General features: G+C 45.4%; 1 protein-coding gene and 1 pseudogene across 3 annotated transcripts; both read right to left on the bottom strand.

Moving 5' to 3' along the window:
* Positions 1-3,529: 3,529 nt before the first annotated feature.
* On the bottom strand, positions 3,530-20,254 carry HEATR9 (HEAT repeat containing 9). 3 transcript variants are annotated; one of them, XM_033184130.1, is made up of 15 exons: positions 19,635-20,254; positions 17,409-17,458; positions 15,900-16,081; positions 15,449-15,581; positions 15,188-15,244; positions 14,937-14,993; positions 13,871-13,928; positions 13,363-13,493; positions 7,185-7,367; positions 6,728-6,820; positions 6,496-6,615; positions 5,344-5,417; positions 4,765-4,816; positions 4,252-4,338; positions 3,530-3,994 (listed from the first exon to the last, which is right to left on the bottom strand). In XM_033184130.1, the coding sequence occupies exons 1-15, from the start codon at positions 19,720-19,722 to the stop codon at positions 3,647-3,649; spliced, it is 1,713 nt and encodes a 570-aa protein (XP_033040021.1). In that variant the 5' UTR covers positions 19,723-20,254; the 3' UTR covers positions 3,530-3,646. The 3 variants fall into 3 exon arrangements, 2 of the variants coding, with proteins under 2 accessions (XP_033040021.1, XP_033040022.1); XR_004430757.1 differs by having other exon boundaries at positions 3,940-3,994; positions 4,252-4,425; XM_033184131.1 differs by lacking the exon at positions 3,530-3,994 and having other exon boundaries at positions 4,199-4,425.
* On the bottom strand, positions 10,579-13,142 carry LOC117066560 (annotated as a pseudogene).
* Positions 20,255-21,925: the final 1,671 nt, after the last annotated feature.

Below are 21,925 nucleotides of genomic sequence, written 5' to 3'. Positions count from 1 at the left end.
AAGGACTGAGGGGCTGGAGTATTGAATGATTGTCCAAAGGGATGCCATCAATGAGGTGACAAGATTAAGATTCAGGCAATGAATGAGAGGAAATGGAGAAATGGACCAGTGGTAATTGCTGGTTGGAGAGCAGGATCCTCAGCGAAACACTGATTTTCTTTTTCTTTTCTTTTCTTTTTTTTTAAGATGGAGTCTCGCTCTATTGTCCAGGCAGTGGCATGTTCTGGGCTCACTGCAACTTCTGCCTCCTGGGTTCAAGCGATCCTCCTGCTTCAGCCTCCCAAATAGCTGGGATTACAGGTGCCTGCCACTGCACCCAGCTAATTTTTGTATTTTTAGTAGAGATGGGGTTTTGTTATGTTGACCAGGCTGGTCTCAAACTCCTGACCTCAGGTGATCCACCTACCTCGGCCTTCCAAAGTGCTAGGATTACAGGTGTGCGCCACCACGCCCAACAGATTTTTCTTTTTATTTTCTTTATTATTTATTTATTTATTTATTTATTTTTTGAGACAGAGTCTCGCTCTGTCACCCAGGCTGGAGTACAGTGGCACAATCTCGGCTCACTGCAAGCTCCGCCTCCTGGGTTCACGCCATTCTCCTGCCTCAGCCTCCCGTGTAACTGGGACTACAGGTACCCGCCACCACACCTGGCTAATTTTTTTATTTTTTAGTAGAGACGGGGTTTCACTATGTTAGCCAGGATAGTCTCAATCTCCTGACCTTGTGGTCCGCCTGTCTCGGCCTCCCAAAGTGCTGGGATTACAAGCGTGAGCCACTGCGCCCAGCCTATTTTTTAACAGTCTTACTCTGTCGTCCAGGCTGAAGTGCAGTGGCACAATCTTGTCTCACTGCAACCTCCCCCTCCTGGGTTCAAATGATCCTCCTGCCTCAGCCTCCCAAGTAACTGGGATTACAAATGTGTTCTACCACATCTGGCTAATTTTTGTATTTTTAGTAGAGATAGGGTTTCACCATGTTAGCCAGGCTGCTTTTGGACTCCTCACCTCAAGTGATGCTTCTGCCTCGGCCTCTCAGAGTGCTGGGATTACAGCCATGAGCCACTTCGCCTGGCTGAAACACTGATTTTTATATAGATGTGCAAAACAGTGGTGATATTGGGAGGGATTTAGGAGAATCAACAACACCTGAGCGATTTCAGAAAGGGGCCCAGTCAATAGCCAGATTTCAGTTACAGCCTGAAAGATAGATGAGAAGGTTTGAAGGAGAGTGGAGGGTGTGAATGCTTTTTGTTTGCCATCAGAAGAAGCATCCAGAGATCCCATTAGAAAGGTTTGGGTTAGAAGAGAGAAAAGAGAGGGACTTACATTTTGAATAGTGTCTAGGGATCACTCCCAGTATCTGAGACCAGTGGGTATCTTTGGACTATGAGAGAAGCCAGCTACTGCTTGGATAAAGTAGACTTCTAAGAGTGATCTAGATAGCTTTGGTACTGGGAGGGCTCTAGTATATTGGTGGTGTACCAGATGGTGAGTGCTCTGTGAAAACCTTTATGCCCCTCACTGCCATCTTAAGTCTTCTTGTGGGGACTGGTGAAATTAGGATTGAGGTGCTACTAAGCAGATATTTGTATCTGGTTGAGTAATAAGACATCCTCTGGAGATACCTAAAAATATGGAGGTGGAGTGGCTGGGGATCTGTGGGCAGGATTTTGCAGAAGTTCAGTTTGAATTATGTAGTTAGTAAGGCCATGTCTTGTACTCACAGGCTTTTGAGGCACAGGGAAATTTGGGTTATGTTGCTCATGGACCCAAAGCAGCGGAGTAGGCAAAAGAGGAACATCTTTCCTATCATTGGACTTTGATGTCACAATATTAGAGGGGTCCCCCAGGCAGTGCTGCATACACTCAAAATAGTGAAACCACCTTGGTTTTTACTTACAGCTTGCTCTCATGCAAAACATGAATCTAGAAGTGATGGGGTAGGTTAAGAGATAATTCTGAGTGACACACTATACAGGTTTAGTATCCCTTATCCAAAATGCTTGGAAACAAAAATGTTTTGGATTTCAGATTTTTTTTCCCAGAGTTTGGAGTATTTACATTATACTTATAGGTTGAGTATCTCTAATCCCCAAATCCTAAATGCTGCAATGAGCATTTTCTTTGAGTGTCATGTTGGTACTCAAAAAGTTTCTAGTTGGAGCATTTTGGATTTTGGATTTTTGGATTAGGAGTGCTCAGCCTGCACTGAATTCAGAATAACTGTTGGGACTACTGTAGAACCTGGGGTATGGGGAAGTAGAAGGGAGCGTCTGTTTTACTTTGACTTTTCTATGCTTGAGGGGAAGAACTTGACCTCCCAGTAAATCAGTAGGATTCGGGGAAGAAGAGGAGGTGGCAGGAGACAGCCGTTTTTAACCTCTGATGGTCACAGGCTCACATGACAACATTAAAGAGGAAAGGAGAGAAAAGTTCATATTTGGTTGTTTACTATGTAATGACAGGCACTGTTAAGCTTTATGGTAATCCTCATGGGAGCTTTCTGAGGTAATAGGCATTATTCTTTTCATTTTATAGGTGAGGAAACAAAATCACAAAGGTTAAACATTAACCTTTAATAATAATAACTTGTTCAAAGTTAAAAGTGATGAACTGACCAGGCGCAGTGGCTCACGCCTATAATTCCAGCACTTTGGGAGGTCGAGGTGGGCGGATCACGAGGTCAGGAGATCGAGACCATCCTGGCTAACACGGTGAAACCCCATCTGTACTAAAAATACAAAAAATTAACCAGGTGTGGTGATGGGTGCCTGTAGTCCCAGCTACTCTGGAGGCTGAGGCAGGAGAATGGCATGAACTCGGAAGGCGGAGCTTACAGTAAGCCGAGATTGCGCCACTGCACTCCAGCCTGGGCGACAGAGCGAGACTCCGTCTCAAAAAAAAAAAAAATGATTAACCTTAGGATTAGATACCAGATTTGTCTGACTCCAAAGTCTGGGCCCTTCCTTCTTGATAGGGGTTATAGCTTGTTGGGATTGGTGTGGTAGGTCCTGTTAGCAAAGGGAAACTAAAGCTTCTTCCGTAGAAACGGGAGAAATTAAGGCAGTTTTAGAGAATAAAAAGGGTCTTTCAAAGGGAATGACCTAGAGAGTAAATAGGGTCTTTCAAAGGAAAGGGTAGAAAGCAGGTACCTAGGTAGAAGAGGCAGCAGAGAGGATGGTTGGTTCTGATTAACGCTTAATTATCTCCTGACCACTGGTAGGGAGGTAAGGGGTGAGGGCAAGTTAGTAAGAGGACGTGATCCAAGCTTTCCAGCATTTTCTCCTAGTTTTCTCTATCTAGGCAGAGACTCCTCTCTAGCTTTGCCGTCAAATTCTGGACACAGATAAGCACTTGATTTAGGGAGGCAGGCTGGCCGTCCAGAGAAGCTTTGACTCTGTCCTTCCCTCTTTCCTCTGGTAGAAGGGCGTGTGGCTGAGTGGAAAGTATACACAGGCCGGAGTGAGGAGACCTGTGTTCTAGTGGAGCTTCTGATGAACAGAAGTGGCAGTAGTGATTCCGAGAAATGTGGTAGGTAGACTGACACTTGTTTATTCATGGAAGGTAAGTATAGATTGTTTTCTCAGGGGAGCCTGAGAAGCATCTTTAGGGAGGGAGTCAGGGAGTAGGCCCAAAGAACTGACTTATTTGGCAATTTCAGCAAGGACCCGGAGCTGTTTCTTGATCCTTGGCTGCCAGGGCCCTATGGCCTGTGGCCTATGTTTTCGTGGTTTCAAGCAGTACGATGGGAAAGCAGGTGTTTTCTTTTGGCCTACTTTGGTGATGGACTTTGCAGTAAACAAGGGGTTCAGCTTTGCAAGTCGAAAGTCTTGAATAGTTAACTCTTCTGGGTTCTCAGGCTCTTTCCGGAACCTTGTGGGCTCTACCTTCACATTGGTCTTAGGTGCCTCATATACAAAGAGAACCTTGTTTTTCAGCTTGTTTTGGATCCAGGGATCAATTGAGGCACAAAGGATTAATGTTTCTTGTAGCTGCATTGAAACAAAGGTCCTAGTGCTGGCTCACTTTGGGTTCAGGCTAGGAGACTCCAGAGAGGGGACACCCAAAGGAAGGGGGAATTCTAGCCATAGGGCACTGTGGCCCCAAGGAACAAGGTCAAGGGACAGTGTCTAAGGGCTCATGACCCTCTCCTCCTGACAAGGAGCAAATGGTGGTGAGATAGGTGGGAGAAGCTTGGAGGAGGGAGGGATAGAGAAGAGGAAAAGATGGGCAGGAATGCCTTACTTACACTCTTCTTCACAGCCTGGTGGTTTTCTGCATCTAGTAAATCCAGGAGCAAGTGGAACACTTGTGGGCTGCGGATCCCCAGGACACCCTGGTAGAGGCAGAGTGAGAGTGCCTACGTAGTCAGCCCCAGGAAGACGCCTTATACTCTTTCCCATTCTAGCCCCTTTGTGAGACTCTGCAGCATAGAGAGCGGGGAGATAGGGTTTCCCAGCTGAGATACTCCTTTCCTTGCCATTTGGGACCACTACATGGGACTTTAATGCCCATATTTGCTAGGAGGAGTCGACAATTTCGGCAGCATCTAAGCAACACCCCTCACATCAATCTTCTGTCCCTTAGCCCACCCACCCCCAACCCTGAAGAAAAGGTTATCTTAACTCTCAGTAGGGCTGGAATTCTAAAATAAACAACTTTCCCAAAATTTACAGGCCTTTATTCCCCTCTGACTGCTCAATCGCCTCCTCCCCCTGCCATCAACACAGGAATTGGGTCAGAGAAGCAGAGCCCGCCTTACCAAAGAGATGACTGCTTCCTGGCGTGCAGTGGCATCTGGGTTCATCAGTTGTCTGTGTAGAAGGGAGTGAGTATGTTATAGTTGAATTAAGGAGTAGGGGAAGTGGAAGGGAGGCTGGTTGCTTTTTAGGTCCAGAGTGAATTAGGCAAAGTGATGCTAATTTCATTCATTTCCTTCTCTTGTTTCTTGGATCAGAAAAGGGGCTGGGAGAGGAAAAAGAGGCACTACAGTTTGCCAGAAGGCACTGAATGATGATCAGGACTGTCCAGAACTTTTAAAAGTTCTTTTCATGTCATATTTTCAGCCTTATAGCAATCTATACCTAACCTTGGTAGGTGGTATTATTCTCTCTTTACAGATGAACAAAAGCTCAGGGGTCAGAGTTACTTGGTTAGGGGCACAGGAAAGGGAGAGCTCAGGATCTGCTGCACTGCAGGTTCTCAGCTCTCACTGACCCTCTGCCCCCTTCCCACTGATGCTCTCACTGACCCTCTGCCCCCTTCCCACTGATGCTCTCACTGACCCTCTGCCCACTTCCCACACCTAGGATTTGGCCCTGGCAGCTCCCAGGCCACTCACGCCTCCACCAAGTTCATCATCATAGGCTTCAACTTGAGTTCTTCTACAGTTTGAGCCACAGCCTGCCTCACAGCCTACAGAGGGATCAAAATGAGTCAACAGAGAGAGGGAATGCAAGGGTGTACACTTAAGAGCCTCTCAAATCTTTACTGAACATTTCCTTTGTGCTACATAGAGTCCCTGCCTTGAGGAGCTCATAGTCTGGTGGAGGAAGCAGACAAGTAAATAGGCAATTACAGTACTGCATAGGGTACACATAGGAGGGTCTCCTAACTCAGTCTTGGGTGCCAGGAAGACTTCCTGGAAGAGGTGATACCTGAGCTGAATGAAACTTGGAAGGTGAGTAGGAGTTAACTAGGCAGATGGTTGGGGTTGGTCAGATTTTAGGAGCAGAGGGGAGAGCATATTCAAAAATCTGGAGGCAGGAGAAAGTGCAGAGAGGATGGGGAGCTGAAAATAGTTCAGCTCAGAGAGGTGACCAAATGGACTCTTCCAAGCACTCTGAGTGCTCTAATTACTCTGGGACGACAGGTATAAATCAGGACATGGTTGTCATAAGCATAGTTGGTGCGTGGTTTTGGCAGGGAGAATGATGAGAGGTGAAGCTAGAGAGGCAAGCAGGCTTGAGCTGCGGAAGCAACATAAGCCATCCACAGGGCATTGGGAGCCAATAGAAAGTTTTATGTAGAGAAGGCACAATCTGATTTATATTTTTTAAAAAATGTCTTTAGAAATATAACACCTAGTTTTATAACAAGCTATAGTAAATACAAAAGCAAGGGAACATAGAGGAAGGTAGGATTAATGCTGGTTGGTGATTTGGGAAAGCTTCCCATAGGAGGTATTGTTGGGATCGGTCTTGAAGGAGCCATACAGTATTTTTAGTAGGCAGAAGGGGAGAGGGGTTACTTACTGGTGTGAGTGAATAGTGTGAGACAGTTTATCTTATAGAAGGAAGGATGACTCATCTTTTTAACCTGAGAAAACTGCCTGAGCAAAGGCAAGGTGATATGAAAACATGAACTGCGTTAGTTGAACAAGAGTAGGTCAGGATGAACATGATACTTTGAGGGAAGCCAGGGGAGGTCTCCAGAAAAGGGAAAAGAGAAAGGTTTGGGTGTCTCTGGGCTTGGGAGCTTTGGTCTCACTTACGAGGAAGGGTTCATTATGCGTCTTCCTCCTGAGCAGGTTAAATGTGAGTTCCTCTAGCCCCTGTGCCTGGATCTGTTCCAGCCCAATGGTCTTGAGCATTTGGGTGGCTTCAAAGCGGTCCTGAGGTCGGGGGTGAGGGTTAGCAGGGAGGTGTGAAAGATGGATTCCCTTCTTCATCCCCTAACCCTATCCTAGTGCCGGGAAAGGAAGGGTACAGCAGTCCGGAGCTTACCTCAAGGACACTGGAAGAACACAGCTGGTCTAGGATGGCCCTGATGACTGGGGCTGAGTGCACATGCATCACCTTGACCAGCATCCTAAGTGCCTATGAAGGGCAGGGTAGGGCAGGGTGTACAGGGCCTATAGGCATCATCTGTGTGGCCAGGTGGACTTGAGGTCTGAGCCTAGAACTGGTGAGGAACAGCTAAGGTCCTTTTTCCTGCCTCTTGGCCTCTTGAGAACAGAAGTTCATGTGTGCATATACATAAATGAACACCCATACCTATCAAATATACACAGACACATGTACACTTATATGTCTGTATGACCCCATACTCATACATGGACATAGTTATAAGCACGCAGAGGATCCTGCAGTGCTCCACCACTAGGATGGCAGGATCCAGACCACACACAATTCAGCAGCAGCTTCTGTTTCCCCGGGTATCCCAGCCTCCCGCCCCTCACACCTTCATCTGCTGGGTCTTGAGTCCTTGGCACAGGCACTGCAACAAGAACTCTTGGACCATGTTGCTGCGAGGCCTCAGGAAACCCAGGCACAGGGCTGCCTCCAGAGATGCTTCACTGGATGACTTCTTGATCAGTGTCTGGAGTACAGGCACCAGCTTGCCCTCATCCCCGACTTGAGTCCTCTGTGAGGGAGACAGGACACAAAATGGGTAGGGGGAGGGGCTATGTATTTAGCCAGGCTTTGTGCTTTATGCTTCCAGACTATATTCACCTGCCTCCCTAAAATGAATCTTGTGCATCAGATTATTTCACCCAATTAACTTATTCTTGCTGTCACCTACTTGCTCCTAGGTCAGATCTCATTTCTCTATAACTATCTCATGGATGGATCACTGTTACTCTCTTCAACACTTCTTCTGTGTTAATTCCTGTCATTTAAAAAAATATACATGTGAGTGATCCCATACCTCTCCTCCGATATCCTTGTTCTCTTCTCTGCCTCAGCCATCCCACTGAGACACCTGATCATTACCCACAAATGCAGCTTCTCCATAATCTCCATTTCATGGATCCCACTCTGACCATCACCTCTTTTTCCAGTTCCCGAGGCCAACAATTGTTTGACTCCACAAGGGACTAATAATCCATTGAGCCTGCCACCTTTGCATTCCTCCACACCTCCGTCCCTCATGACCCAGCTTAAATTCCATGATCCTGCTGTAATCACTCCCCTTCCTCACCCTCAACTTCTTTACCTACTCTTGCTTCATTCTACTCCCTGGACAGAACTACAATCCTGGCTAAATCCAACTCTCCACTTTGTGCCACCACTTCCTGGAGAAAAACACCGTGGCAGTGAATGATCTTATTAAACTGTGTGAACACAGACCTCATATAGACCCTCAGTGCTGCCTGGTAATCATACTGTTTTTCCCTGGTTAGTTCTCTTTCTCACTCTTCTAATTCACATCGTTTCTGGAACACTTCTTCCTCTATTGTTATTCTTGGCTAGTGACCTTGCTTTCTACTTCACTGAGAAAATAAAAGCAACTAGAAAGGAAGTTCCATAGACTCCTACGACCACTTCTGTCCAACTTCCAATACTTGCACCCATATGCCCTTCCTTTCTACTTGTTAACTATGGACTATAACCATCTATCTAAGGCCAGTCTCCACTTGTGTCAGACTTTATCTCTTCTCACCTGTTTAAGGACATCATTTAAGATCATTGCTATTTTTCACACTCTCTTCAAAGTCCTTATTTATTTATTTATTTATTTATTGAGATGGAGTCTTGCTCTGTTGCCCAGGCTGGAGTGCAGTGGCATGATCTTGGCTCACTGCAAGCTCCACCTCCCAGGTTCATGCCATTTTCCTGCGTCAGCCTCCTGAGTAACTGGGACTCCAGGCACCCACCACCACGCCAAGCTAATTGTTTTGTTTTTGTATTTTTAGTAGAGACAGGGTTTCACCGTGTTAGCCAGGATGGTCTTGATCTCCTGACCTCGTGATCTGCCCCTCTCTGCCTCCCAAAGTGCTGGGATTACAGGGGCGAGCCACCGCGCCCAGCCCAAAGTCCTTATTTTTCTAACAACTGGATCATTACTCCTCAGTGTGGAAACATGCTGTTTTCTTTTTTCTTGACTCTACTTCTGTGCCAACTACCACCTTTCTAGCAAAACTTGGAAAGTTGTCCATATTTGCTGTCCCTAATTTCTTTCTTCCCAATCTCTCTTAAACTCACTCAAATCAGGCTTTCACCTCCACTACTCCACCAAAATGGCTCTATTAAGATAATCAATGATTCAGCTGGGTGCGGTTGAGCCTGGGCGACAGAGTGACCCATCTCAAAAAGAAAGATAATCAATGATTCCCACATTGTTAAATCCACATATGAGTTCTCAGTCCTTACATGACTTGATATGTTTGATTTCTCTTCTCTCCTGGATGTATGTTCTTCACTTGATTTTCAGAACACCACACTCTTGGTTGTCTTCCTACCCTACTGGCCACTCCTCAGTATTTACTTGTTCCTTCCCTTCTCCCTGACCTCCTAATATTGGGGTGCCCCAAAGCTCAGTGATCTCATCTAGTGACATCATATGCTGACAACTCCCAGATTTCCTTCCCTAGTTCAGACTTCTATCCTAAACTCCAAATTGTATATCTAACCATTTACTTACTGCCTCCCTTGGAGTTCTGGTAGATGTTTCAGACATAACTTATCTAAAACTAGATTTCTGATGCAAACTCCAAACCTCTTCTACAGCTTTCTCAACCTTAGTTGATAACAACTTCATCTTTTCAGTTGCTAGGCCAAAAATCTTGGCTTCATCCTTGTTTCCTCATTGTCTTTTACACCTCATTCAACCTGTCAAGAGTTTTGCTTTCAAAATATATCCAGCATTTGAGGCCAGGCGCAATAGCTCAAGCCTATAATCCCAGCACTTTGGGAGTCTGAGGCGGGCAGATCACCTGAGGTCGAGAGTTCAAGACCAGCCTGACCAACATGGAGAAACCCCATCTCTACTAAAAATACAAAATTAGCCAGGCATGGTGGTGCATGCCTGTAATGCCAGCTACTCGGGAGGCTGAGGCAGGAGAATCGCTTGAACCCAGGAGGCAGAGGGTGCAGTGAGCTGAGATCGTGCCATTGCACTCCAGCCTGGGCAACAAGAGCGAAACCCCATCTCAAAAACTCCCAAAATTATATATATCCAGAATTAAATCACTTCTTACCAACTCCACTGGGATCCCCATGGTCCAAGCCATTATCACATCTCATCGGGATTATTTCAGTAGCTCCTAATTGATCTCCCTGCTTACACTTTTGGCCCCTAACCCCCAGTCTTTTTGCAGCATATAAGTCAGAGTGAACCTTTTAAAATGTAAGTTACATCATGTTATTCCTCTGCTCAAAAACTTCGAATGGCTCCCTATTTCTTTTCTTTTCTTTTTTGAGACAGTCTTGCTCTGTCGCCAGGCTGGAGTACAGTGGCATGATCTTGGTTCACTGTAACCTCCACCTCACGGATTCAAACAATTCCCCTGCCTCAGCCTCCCAAATAGCTGGGATTACAAATGTGCGCCAGTACGCTCAGCTAGTTTTTTGTTTTTTGTATTTTAGTAGAGATGAGGTTTCACCATGTTGACCACGATGGTCTTGATCTCCTGACCTTGTGATCCACCCACCTCGGCCTCCCAGAATGCTGGGATTACAGGGCTGAGCCACTGCACCCAACTGGCTCCCTATTTCACTCAGAGTAAAAGCCCAAGTACTTAAAACAGCCCAGAAGGCCACATATGACTTAGTCTCCTACTAACTTCTTTAATCTGACCTCATTTCTTATTGCTGTATTCTTACTTCATGTTAACCACACTGGCCCTCTTGCCTTTTTTTTTTTTTTTTTAACTTTTTAAATGATTTTATGTGCAAATAATGAGCAGATGTTGTACCCATAAATTCTACTTTCCAAAAACGAGCTTTTTAAAAGAAAACCACATAACAACTTTTAAAAGGCATTGGGATTCCTCTGCTTCTAGATCATTGGTAGGCTAGAAAAATAAAGTTTGTTCTACCAGGAATCACAAGTTAGAACTGAATATTCTCCAAAGTGGAAACTCTAGAGTGTAGTGTCACTCCAGGCAAAGATTATTCAGTTCTCATACCCAACATCCACAACTACCTATCAGAAGGGTTAAACCAGGTCAAAACAGTCCAGCATAATTAGGCTTCATCAAACAATGTCATTATGCTCTTCTAAGATGCAAATAAACCAAAATAGGAAATATTAAAATCAAAATAATATTTGACACTGTCATACAGATTGTTAGTTCCTTGGTGTATTCCTCCTTCTGTAACATTAATAAAGGGAATATTTTACTGCAAAGAATATTTTGTTTTATATATCACTAGCCATGGATTTTTGCCATTAGTCATTATATGCTGCCTAATGTCATTATCCAAATGGCATAACCGTTTTATGTCCACAATTCCCTTCTGTAGTTATAAGTAGAATTTTCATGATTTACGTAAATCTATTAGTGAAGATTTAACACTGAGATGAAATCTAACATTCGTAATACCTGATATTTTGTAGATGGCAATGTAGGAAAGATATATTTTAATAACTTTTCACTTAAGTGACCTTATGTAAAAAATAAACTAATAATTTAGCAGTTCCAAGTCTTCAAAGGACATTTTCTAATGTACATAAAAGAAATGGTTACAGAGATTTTTAAGAAGCATCCTCTTGTCCACATCCTCTTGTAACTGCTGTACCATTTTCTCTTCCAACTGCTTCACTTTGCCTGCAAGAGGGGCTCGGATAAGATGGATGTTTTGCTTGACTTCTTTGATATCCTGAACTTTCTGTAGCTCTTTATTTTTCTTCTATCTGTTCATTATAAATATAGCATGGCATTTCTGTCTGATCTCTTCAACTCTCTTCATTGCATCAATAGTTTTATGCCATCACTCTTGCTAGTATTTGATAGGTTCATTTCTACGTTTTTAAAATTCAAATGAATTATCCACTGTAAGCTCTTTCCGGAATGCTTTGGTCCACCTAACTTTGTGAGGATTGCGCTTCTTTTTATAGTTTTTATGACATTTAGATTTACAAAATCTGAACACCTTGCAATCATTGCGGACAAGCATCATGTCGTGGCTGGGGGTAGGTGGGCCCCGAAGAGAAGTAACACTTCTTGATACCCTTGTTGAACCTGTGTAGGTCCCCACCAACCAAACGCCATGCTTGAAAGCCCTCTTGCTTTCTTAACCATGCCAAACATACTCCTCCCTTTGCATTGGTCCTTCTGCCTGGAATGTCTTCTCTCAGATATCGATAAGGCTAACCCACTCACTTTCTTTATGTCTTTGCTCAAATGCACCTTCTAAATGAGGCCTTCCCTGTCTACTATATTTAACATTGCAACCCATCCCTACTCCCACTTGTCACTCCTGATCACTCTTACTTACCCTGCTACGTAATTGTTTCCATTGTACCTGTCACTTCTAACATACTACATAATTTTCTTTTCCTTTTTTTTTTTTGAAATGGAGTTTTGCTCTCATTGCCCAGGCTGGAGTGCAATGGTGCAATCTTGGCTCACTACAACCTCTGCCTCCTGTGTTCAAGCAATTCTGCCTCAGCCTCCCAAGTAGCTGGGATTACAGGTGTGTGTCACCATGGCTGGCTAAGGTTTTTTTTTTTTTTTTTTTTTTTTTGTATTTTTAGTGGAGACAGGGTCTCACCATGTTGGTCAGGCTGGTCTTAAACTTCTGACCTCAAGTGATCCACCCGCCTCAGCCTTCCAACATGCTGGGATTACAGGCATCAACCACCATTCCCAGCCTAATTTTCTAAACATAAATGTATTGGTTATGATGTGTCTCCCCCACTAGAATGTAACCTCCTCCATAAGGGCAGAGATCTTTGCCTGTCTGGTTCACTGCTATATCCCAAGGGCCTAGGACAGTGCCTGGCACATGATAGCTGTTTATTTTATATTTGCTGAATAAATGGATGAATGATGGATTCTCTTTTACATAGGGCAATGATGGAGTCAAAGTAAGAGAACACTAAAGGAGAAAAAAACAGTAGGGTCTGAGGACTCTCTTGGGCCCCGTGTCTTCTTGACAGGTTTTACCTTAATAAGTTATTTTAGAGATGATGATAATAATGATGGTTACCACTGAAAGAGCATAGGCATTGTACTAGGTGTTTTACATACATTATCTCATTTAGTCCTCTCAACAGTACTATCAGGCAATTACAGATGCTCCTCTATTTACAATGACATCCCATGGATGAGTTTATCAGGTTGTAATGTCATGCCCATGGTAAGTTAAGGAGTGTACTGAATGTGTGTTGTTTTTGCACTGTTGTAAAGTCAAAAAATTGTAAGTTAAACCATCTAAATCTGGAACCATCTGTACTGTCTCCATTCTCCATTTTAAATACAAACTGCAGCTCTGAAATTTGGCTTTTCAGAAATGGACTAGTAAATGGCCAAGCCATATGCTTCTATTCAACTTCCGAGGGAACTTCTCAAGGACAGTGTCTTCCTCTATCAAAGCTGTGCTAGGTTACCTTCTTCCTCACCCAACCCCCAGCTAAACCTATCAATTACCTTGTCCAGCTTTGCCCCGTTACAGACTGTCCTCCCAATCACCTTGTCTTTAGAGACAGCAGCCCAGGAGTTAAGAGCCATTCGTAGCCCCGTCAAAGTCTCCATCCTTTGACCCTCATTTTTCTCCCTCAGCTGTTTGATGAGAGCCCGGATCACATGCTTATTCAGGCAACCTGGACAGGGAGGGGCCTCAAGTCAGGGCAGAGCCTCTGGTACTGCCCTTCTCTGCAAGGACCTATTGAACTCCACTTTGCTATTGAGACCTAAGTTTCAAATCCTAGGTACCACGGTGTTGCCCATCCTCCCAGGATACCAGGGCAGCTGACTGAACATGAACACAATTCCAAGCGCCCTCCCCTCTCCCTCTCTCTAATGTCTTTTCCCTTTTCACCCTACCTTCCTCTCTTGGTTCGACGTAACTGGGATAGTTCTCAGGCCTTGCCAAATGCTAGGTTGGAGTAGGTGTATGCTCCTCACCCATTTGTCCTTACCCAAAGAAGAAAGTGGTTGCACTTTCTCAACTCCCCACCAAGAGAGAGGACATACTTACCCAGGATGGCCAGGGTTCGGTAGGCCTCGTACTTTACTTTCTCTGGACCAGTTTGGGCCTAATTTAAGAGGCGGGTGGTAGGAACATATAATAAGGTGATGCAATGTCAGAGCTTTAGGGATTGTCTCAGCTTAACTTTTCATTTTACAAAAGAGGAAACTGAAGCCTAGAAAGTGACCTATCTATTCTCTTTTTTTTTATTTATTTATTTTTTTTTCTGAGACGGAGTCTCGCTCTGTCGCCCAGGCTGGAGTGCAGTGGCCGGATCTCAGCTCACTGCAAGCTCTGCCTCCCGGGTTTACGCCATTCTCCTGCCTCAGCCTCCCAAGTAGCTGGGACTACAGGCGCCCGCCACCTCGCCCGGCTAGTTTTTTGTATTTTTTTAGTAGAGACGGGGTTTCACCATGTTAGCCAGGATGGTCTCGATCTCCTGACCTCGTGATCCGCCCGTCTCGGCCTCCCAAAGTGCTGGGATTACAGGCTTGAGCCACCGCGCCCGGCCTATCTATTCTCAAATACAGAATACAGGCAAAATGGTTCAGTGGAAGGAACAATGCAGTTGGGAGTTAGATGTTTGTTCAAATCTCTATCTGGTATCTAGTAGCCACTTGGCCTTGGGCAAGACCCTTGGTCTTTCAGAGCTTTCATTTTCTTTTAGAAAAATACAGATACTAATTCCTGGTGTTGTTGTAACAGTTAAATGACATTATGGATATTAAGAATGCATGTTCCCAGTGGTAAGCTGATGTGTACATATGCGGTGTTTCCAGTTAAGGCAGAGAATATACTCTGTTCTGGTTTTCAGACTTTCCTGGCTTTTCAGTCCAATGTCTTTTTGGTTAGACCAGGTGGATCTTCAGATTCTTCCTTCCCCATCTTTTACATCCAGCTGCTCTTCTAAGAGACCAAGGACATGAGATGGGGGCATGCTGCACAGTGGTGGCTGTGTCCTTACTGGATCTGACCTGCCATCCTAGCACCCTGAGGAGCCTTGTCTATGCCCATGTGCCACACATCTCAGACCCTGTTTCCTTCTTTCCTGAACTCCAGCAGTTCTCAGACTCACCACCTGCTGTAGTGCCTTCACGACAAATTTGTCACTGATGCGTAAGCATCCCAGAGCCTGCAGGAAGAGGGATGGAGGAAAGAGAAGGAATCCTGGACACAGTCCCCAGGAGTTACCATTCTCTGGACACAGCTGGAGTTTGTGCTTGGAATACCATCCCCACAACCACCATCACATCAAGCAGCTTTTTACTTTCCAGCTCGACCAGTTCCTGGCTGTAACCACCCTCCTGTATCCTTGCCTTTTCTCACCTGTGCTGCATAGAATTGCTCATCCTCTCTGGGAGATTCCAGGCTTTTTGTGAGTTCCTGGCCACCCAAGGCAGCCAGTGGAAAGGAAGACAGAGAAAAACACAGAATTTCAAACTAAAGGGAGCTCATCCAATCCAATCCCTTTTCCTACCCTCCCTCTGTTTTTCAGGCAAGGACTGAGGGCTGAAGGATGGTGTGAGCCCAAGGGAAGGGCACCCAGAGGGAGGGAGTCCCCCACGTCCTCTCCCACATGGTCCTGACCCTTAATCTTTGCCACTTCAGGGGGTCCCAGGTAGGCTCTAAGGGCCTAGATCGCATCTCAGATTTTATAGTCAGCTTGCTCATGGGGAGATGGAACATTTGGATGTGGGTTTGATGTACCTCTTTGATGTACCTGTGTGAGAAATTGCATAGGCAGCTTTGGTCCCCTTGTACCTTCCCTCCTCAGGTTGCACCCTCACCTCTGCCACAGGGCTGCGGCCCAGCTCAGAAATGGGACCAGAGGAAGACAGATGAGGACTCGGTGATATCCACCAGAGCCATCTGAGCCAGCCAAGCCAGGTGGAGCTGAGCCGAGCCGAGCCGCCCTAAGCTCCTCTCTGGGACCTGTAGGCTGACTTGCCTTACTCCCTGGCCCACCCCTTCCTTGCCGTTCCTTACTTTCCTAGAAGATGTGGAGAATGAGGAGAATATGGAGGCCAGCAAAACACACCTATGGTCATCTCTCATTTTCCTCAACATCTTCTTAGCCTCCCGTTCCTCTCGCCGATCATACAGGTCGTGCCAGTGCGTGTAGATCTCAGGTTTCTTGAAGTAGCAGTACGGGACTGAGTTTGGCTTGCTCGGATGCTGCCTCCAGCACTCTGGACTTGGGGGAAACTCTTCCTTTGGCATCTGGGGGTTGCAAGTGGCAGAACAGTCAGAGGGGTCCCCTAGGCCCTTATTTGGGGTATGGGGAGGAGGGGGTAAAGGGAGGGAAGGGCAGGGTGAGACAGATGCCCTCTAGCCTCTCATCTGAGCTGGAGTCACAGCTACAACTTAACCCATTGCATAACTTGGGCAAGTTACTTCATCCTAGCAAGGTCTCAGTCTTCTTATCTGTAAAACAAAGCTAATAATCCTTGCTCTGTGTCCCTACCAAGGTTGTTGTAAAGATCAAAAGAGATCCAGATTGTGAAGCCACTGGTGATCTGTAAATCGATCTGAACACATAGTTTGGTTAGCTGAGGATCTCAAAGCACTTTGAAAATGACATTTGGGTAGGGAAATGAAAAGGCAAGGTGTGGGGAGGATGTGGAATAAAGGTGGGGAAAAGACAGACTGTTGCTCATTCAGATATTTATTTGAGTACCAACTATGTGCCAGGTACTGTGCTAGGTGCTAGGGTTGCAGTCATCCTTGCCCTCATGGAACTTAACAGTTTAGCAGGGAAACAGACTTTCTTAAAATAATCTATCACTTAAACAATTGTGAAACTACAGCTTTCACTGTAATGGAGGATTTTGAGTGGGTCAGGGGCTTTCTCTGAAGATGTGGCTAGGATTCATCCCTGTCTCTTCTTAAGCCTTTCTTTCACTCTTTGCAACAGATCTGGGCAACAGGGGAGAGAGGCTTCAGCTGTGGTTCCCAACTTTGTGCTGAGAAGATCATAGTAAAGGTTCTCAAGTGATTGGCATAAGTTCAAAAAATGGAGCATTGACTCACAGTGAGTAGGGTTGCAGATTTAGGAAGAAAAAAAAAAAGCTCCCTCCTCCCCAACAAAAAAAAATACTAGGATGTCAAGTTAAATTTGGATTTTAGGTAATGAATGAAATAGTCGGGGCACATTTGTACTAAAACACCATTTGTTGTTTATCCAAAATTCAAATTTAATTGGTCATTCTATATTTCATCTGGCAACCCAAACTGTGAGGGTTGCTAACTGTCCCTGTGTTAACTAATAAAAATGACTTCCATTAGTAAGCACTTTCTGTATAGCCAAGGCCTCATAGACTTTGTCTCATAACAACTCCACAAAGGGAGGTGGTCAGGTGTTAGCCTGTGACACAGGAAGCTCCTGAGGCTCTGAGGGGGAAAGTGACTTGTTCAAGATCACAGAGTTAATGGGAGCGCCAGAGATGAATGTCAGGGTTCTATGAGCTGGTTTTAACGGGAAGGGATAGTTTGCTGCCCCTCCTAACTTTGATACAGCTCCCAGGATAACAAAAGTAAGGGGTCTTACCTGGTAGCAGGACAAGGGCAGATGAACAGGAGCCATGGCTTTTCTGAGTTCTGGCAAGAGGAATAAGAGTATGTGTGTGGTTCAAATGAGATAGCAGTTGCAGGCTGGGTGCAGTGGCTCCTGCCTATAATCCCAGCACTTTGGGAAGCCAGGAAGGGCAGATCACCTGAGGTCAGGGGTTTGAGACCAGCCTAGCCAACATGGTGAAACCCCATCTCTACTAAAAATACAAAAAAATTAGCCGGGCACGGTGGCTCACACCTGTAATCCCAGCACTTTGGGAGGCTGAGACGGGTGGATCACGAGGTCAGGAGATCGAGACCATCCTGGCTAACACGGTGAAACCCTATCTCCACTGAAAATACAAAAAAGAAATTAGCCGGGCATGGTGGCAGGCGCCTGTAGTCCCAGCTACTTGTGAGGCTGAGGCAGGAGAATGGCGTGAACTCGGGAGGCGGAGCTTGCAGTGAGCTGAGATCCGGCCACTGCACTCCAGCCTGGGTGACAGGGCGAGACTCCGTCTCAAAAAAACAAAAAAAGAAAAAGAAAAACATTAGCCAGGGGTGGTGGTGTACACTTGTAGTCCCAGCTACTTGAGAGGCTGAGGCAGGAGAATCTCTTGAATCTGGGAGGTGGAGGTTGCAGGGAGCCGAAATCGTGTCATGCCTGGGCAACAGCAAGACTCAAAAAAAAAAAAAAAAAAAAAAAAAAGAGCAGTTGCAAAGATGGGTTAAAGAATAAATACATTCGAGCATTTATTTATTCAGCGTTTAGTGACTACTACTACCAGATATTTCACCAGGCACCAGGGAGATAAGGTATAATTCCTACCTTTAAGTGGCACATAGCCTTCTACTACCTTCCTAACTCAATATGTGATTTGCGGAGCAGCAGCATTGCTGTGCATATTAGAATATTTGTGGGAATTTTGAACATGTCTAGGTCCTTCATCAAACTAATCAAATCAAATTCTGTGGGTATGGGGCCTAGGCATTTTGGAAAGCTCCCCAGAAGATTCTAATGTGCAGCTGAGGGTGAAAACCGCTGGGGTCATTCAGTGTCTCAAACTTGATTGTGCATTAGAATTACCTGGAAAGGCTGGGCATGGTGGGTCACATCTGTAATCCCAGCCCTTTGGGAGGCCGAAGCTGGCAGATTGCTTGAGCCCAGGAGTTCGAGACCATTCTGGGCAACAAAGTGAGACCGCCCCCTAACCCTCAATTAGAAAAAAAAAAAATCACGTGGAGAGTTTGTTAAAACATAGATTTCTGGGACTCATACCCACAGTATCTGATTCACTAGATTAGGGTTGGGGTCTGAGAATTTGGATTTCGTGTTTTTTGTTTTGTTTTGTTTTTTTTGAGACAGAGTCTTGCTCTCTTGCCCGGGCCGCTGGAGTGTAATGGCACAATCTTGGCTCAGGTCAATCTCTGCCTCCCAGGTTCAAATGGTTCTCGTACCTCAGCCTCCCGAGTAGCTGGGATTATAGGCACCTGCCACCACGCCCAGCTGATTTTTGTATATTTAGTTGAGATGGGGTTTCACCATGTTGGCCAGGCTGGTCTCAAATTCCTGGTCTCAAGTGATCCGCCTGCCTTGGCCTCCCAAAGTGCTGGGATTACAGACGTGAGCCACTGTGCCTGGCCGAGGATTTGCATTTCTAACAAGATGCTGATGCTGCTGGTCATGGGATCACGTTTTGAGGACCACTGTTCTGGCTAGAGAGACAAAAGTGTTTCTTAGTGATTAACAGAGGGAAGCAAATGTGAAGATAGATGTAGACACAGGTGGTACACTTGAGAGGTACCTAACCTGGCTGGGAGGATAAGGGAAGGTTTCCTAGAGTACTCGAACTGCACAAGCTGAGTCTTCAATACAAACAGGAGCTAGCCAGGTGGATAAGGGGGAAGAGTATTAGACATGGAACACCCTATGCAAAGATTTGGAGGTGCAAGAATTGAGGGTAAAGAGCAGGGTGCAGGTGTGGGAGCAGAAACTGGGGAGACACACAGGTGTCCCATCTTAGAGGGCCCTGTAGGCCCTGCTGAGGAGCCTGAGACTTACCTTGAGGACTGTGCAGAGCCATCAAAGTGTCCAAGGGCCTGCCCTGATGTTTCCCATGGGTTTGCTGAACTCACCTAGACCCTTGCCTGGGAGTGAGAGCCAGGTAGCATTTCTTTTTCAGTCCCCTTCTCTGGACTCCATTTCTGTCCATCCCAGCCTCACCTTTGGTCCTGTCTGGATATTCCAGCCGTGGATACAGGAACATTGACCTGGACACATCAAAGATATCAGTTGATTTTTCATAGGCCATCTTCTTCTCCTGGTGGGGTCAGAGGGAACCTGCAGCGGGGAATACAAGGCTTTTAGGGGAGTAGGGGCACAGCTGGAGGAGACCTCTCCTCTGTGGTGCAAGAGGTACAGGTGAGGTGTCTGGAATTCTGGAGGTAGAAGCTTCCAAGTGCTAAGCAACCAGGTTACTTTGGTAAATAGAACACTCAGGTTTCACTTCTGAGCCCCAGCTGTGGCATTTGAGCTAGTCACTTTATTTTCTGAGTTTCAGTTTCCTCACTGGACAAGTAGGAAAGTCATGTATGTCTGGCTTAACGAAAGGGCCTGTGGTGAGGCATAAACTGGAGAAGAAAGTCAAACCGTTTGGTGAACTGTCAAGCTCAAGTAAGCCCATGTTAGGATCAGGGATTGTTCTTAGGATTAGTCATTGTGAAAATGGCAGGGATGGGAAAGTCCCTTTAATTTATTTATTTGTTTGTTTGTTTTTTTGAGAGGGAGTCTCATTCTGTCACCCAGGCTGGAGTGCAGTGGCATGATCTTGGCTCACTGCAGTCTCCGCCTCCCGGGTTCAAGCAATTCTCCTGCTTCAGCCTCCCAAGTAGCTGGGACAACAGGTGCATGCCACCACACTGGGCTAATTTTTGTATTTTTAGAAGAGACGGGGTTTCACCATGTTGGCCAGGCTGGTCTCAAACTTCTGACCTCAGGTGATCTGCCCACCTTGGCCTCCCAAAATGCTGGGATTACAGGTGTGAGCCACTGCGCCTGGCCCTGGAAAGTCCCTTTTATACACACCCTCTCCCTGTCTTTGGCAGCAAAAGACTGAACTCATCTGTGTGGTAAGGAGCTGCCTTTTTCTTTTCTTTTCTTTTCTTTTCTTTCAACTTTTTAAATTTTATTTTATTTTACTTTATGTTCCAGGATACATGTGCAGAAAGTACAGGTTTGTTACATAGATACATGGTAAATGTGTGTCATAATGGTTTGCTGCACCTCTCAACCCTTCACCTAGTTATTAAGCCCAGCATGCATTTGCTATTTGACCTGATGAAGGAGCTGCTTTTTATACCTCTTACTTTTGCATATTCTGTTCCCTCTACCTGTCAGTCTTTTCCTTTTAAACCTGTTAAACTGTCTCTCAGATCTTTCAAAAAGTCCACTCAAATGTTTTCTCATCTTTGAAGTCTTTATTCTCCCTCAGGGTTCCTGCCCCCCGCCCCCCGCCCCCACTCTGTGATAGAATTCCCTCTCTCCACAATGTGACCACAGCTTTTTTACACTTTGCTTTACTTTAAGTCTTTTTCATATGTATAATCTGCTCACAGGTCTGTCTTCCTTACTGGACTATGAGAAATTCGATTACAGACTGTATATTGTGTCATTATTAAGTTTCCTGAGTATGGTACGCATGTTGTGGTTTTGTATAATGTCCTTGTTATTAGTAGATACATCCTGACACTTTTTTTTGTTTTTTCTTTTTTTGAGACGGAGTCTTGCTCTGTTGCCCAGGCTGGAGTGCAGTGGCGGCAATCTCGGCTCACTGCAAGCTCCACCTCCTGGGTTCACGCCATTCTCCTGCCTCAGCCTCCCGAGTAGTTGGGACTACAGGCACCCGCCATCACGCCCGGCTAATTTTTTGTATTTTTAGTAGAGACGGGGTTTCACTGTGTTAGCCAGGATGGTCTCGATCTCCTGACCTCATGATCCACCCACCTCGTCCTCCCAAAGTGCTGGGATTACAGGCATGAGCCACTGCACCCGACCTTGTTTCTTTTTTTTTTTTTGAGATGGAGTCTCTCTCTGTTGCCCAGGCTGGAGTGCAGTGGCGAGATCTCGACTCACTGCAAGCTCTGCCTTCCAGATTCATGCCATTCTCCTGCCTCAGCCTCCCGAGTAGCTGGAACTACAGGCGCCCGCCACCACGCCTGGCTAATTGTTTGTATTTTTAGTAGAGATGGGGTTTCACCACATCCTGACACTTTTTTTTAATTTTTAAAATTATTTTTATTTTATTATTTTTTTATTATACTTTAAGTTCTAGGGTACATGTGCACAATGTGCAGGTTTATTACATATGTATACATGTGCCTGACACTTTTAAGAGTGACATGATATCACATTTGCAACTTACTCTCAAGTGGTTCAGAAAAAAATGTATATACTGACCACACCCTGCCCCCACACACAGATAAAGCAAATGTGGTAAAATGTCAATATTTGACTCT

The sequence above is a fragment of the Trachypithecus francoisi genome, unplaced genomic scaffold (assembly GCF_009764315.1).
Source record: "Trachypithecus francoisi isolate TF-2019V2 unplaced genomic scaffold, Tfra_2.0 Lachesis_group20, whole genome shotgun sequence".
Classification (NCBI taxonomy): Eukaryota; Metazoa; Chordata; class Mammalia; order Primates; family Cercopithecidae; genus Trachypithecus; species Trachypithecus francoisi.
The sequence above is the reverse complement of the archived record's forward strand: the minus strand, read 5'-3'. Positions and strand labels throughout refer to the sequence as shown.

Bases quoted from the DNA above. Each gene is read 5' to 3' on its own strand.
- HEATR9 (XM_033184130.1), bottom strand. From the start codon at position 19,722: ATGGCCTATGAAAAATCAACTGATATCTTTGATGTGTCCAGGTCAATG. The intron at 16,082-17,408 runs GTAAGACCCCTT...TGCAACCCCCAG, and splicing joins TGCCCTTGTCCTGCTACCAG to ATGCCAAAGGAAGAGTTTCC. The intron at 6,616-6,727 runs GTAAGCTCCGGA...CCCCGACCTCAG, and splicing joins GTTCTTCCAGTGTCCTTGAG to GACCGCTTTGAAGCCACCCA.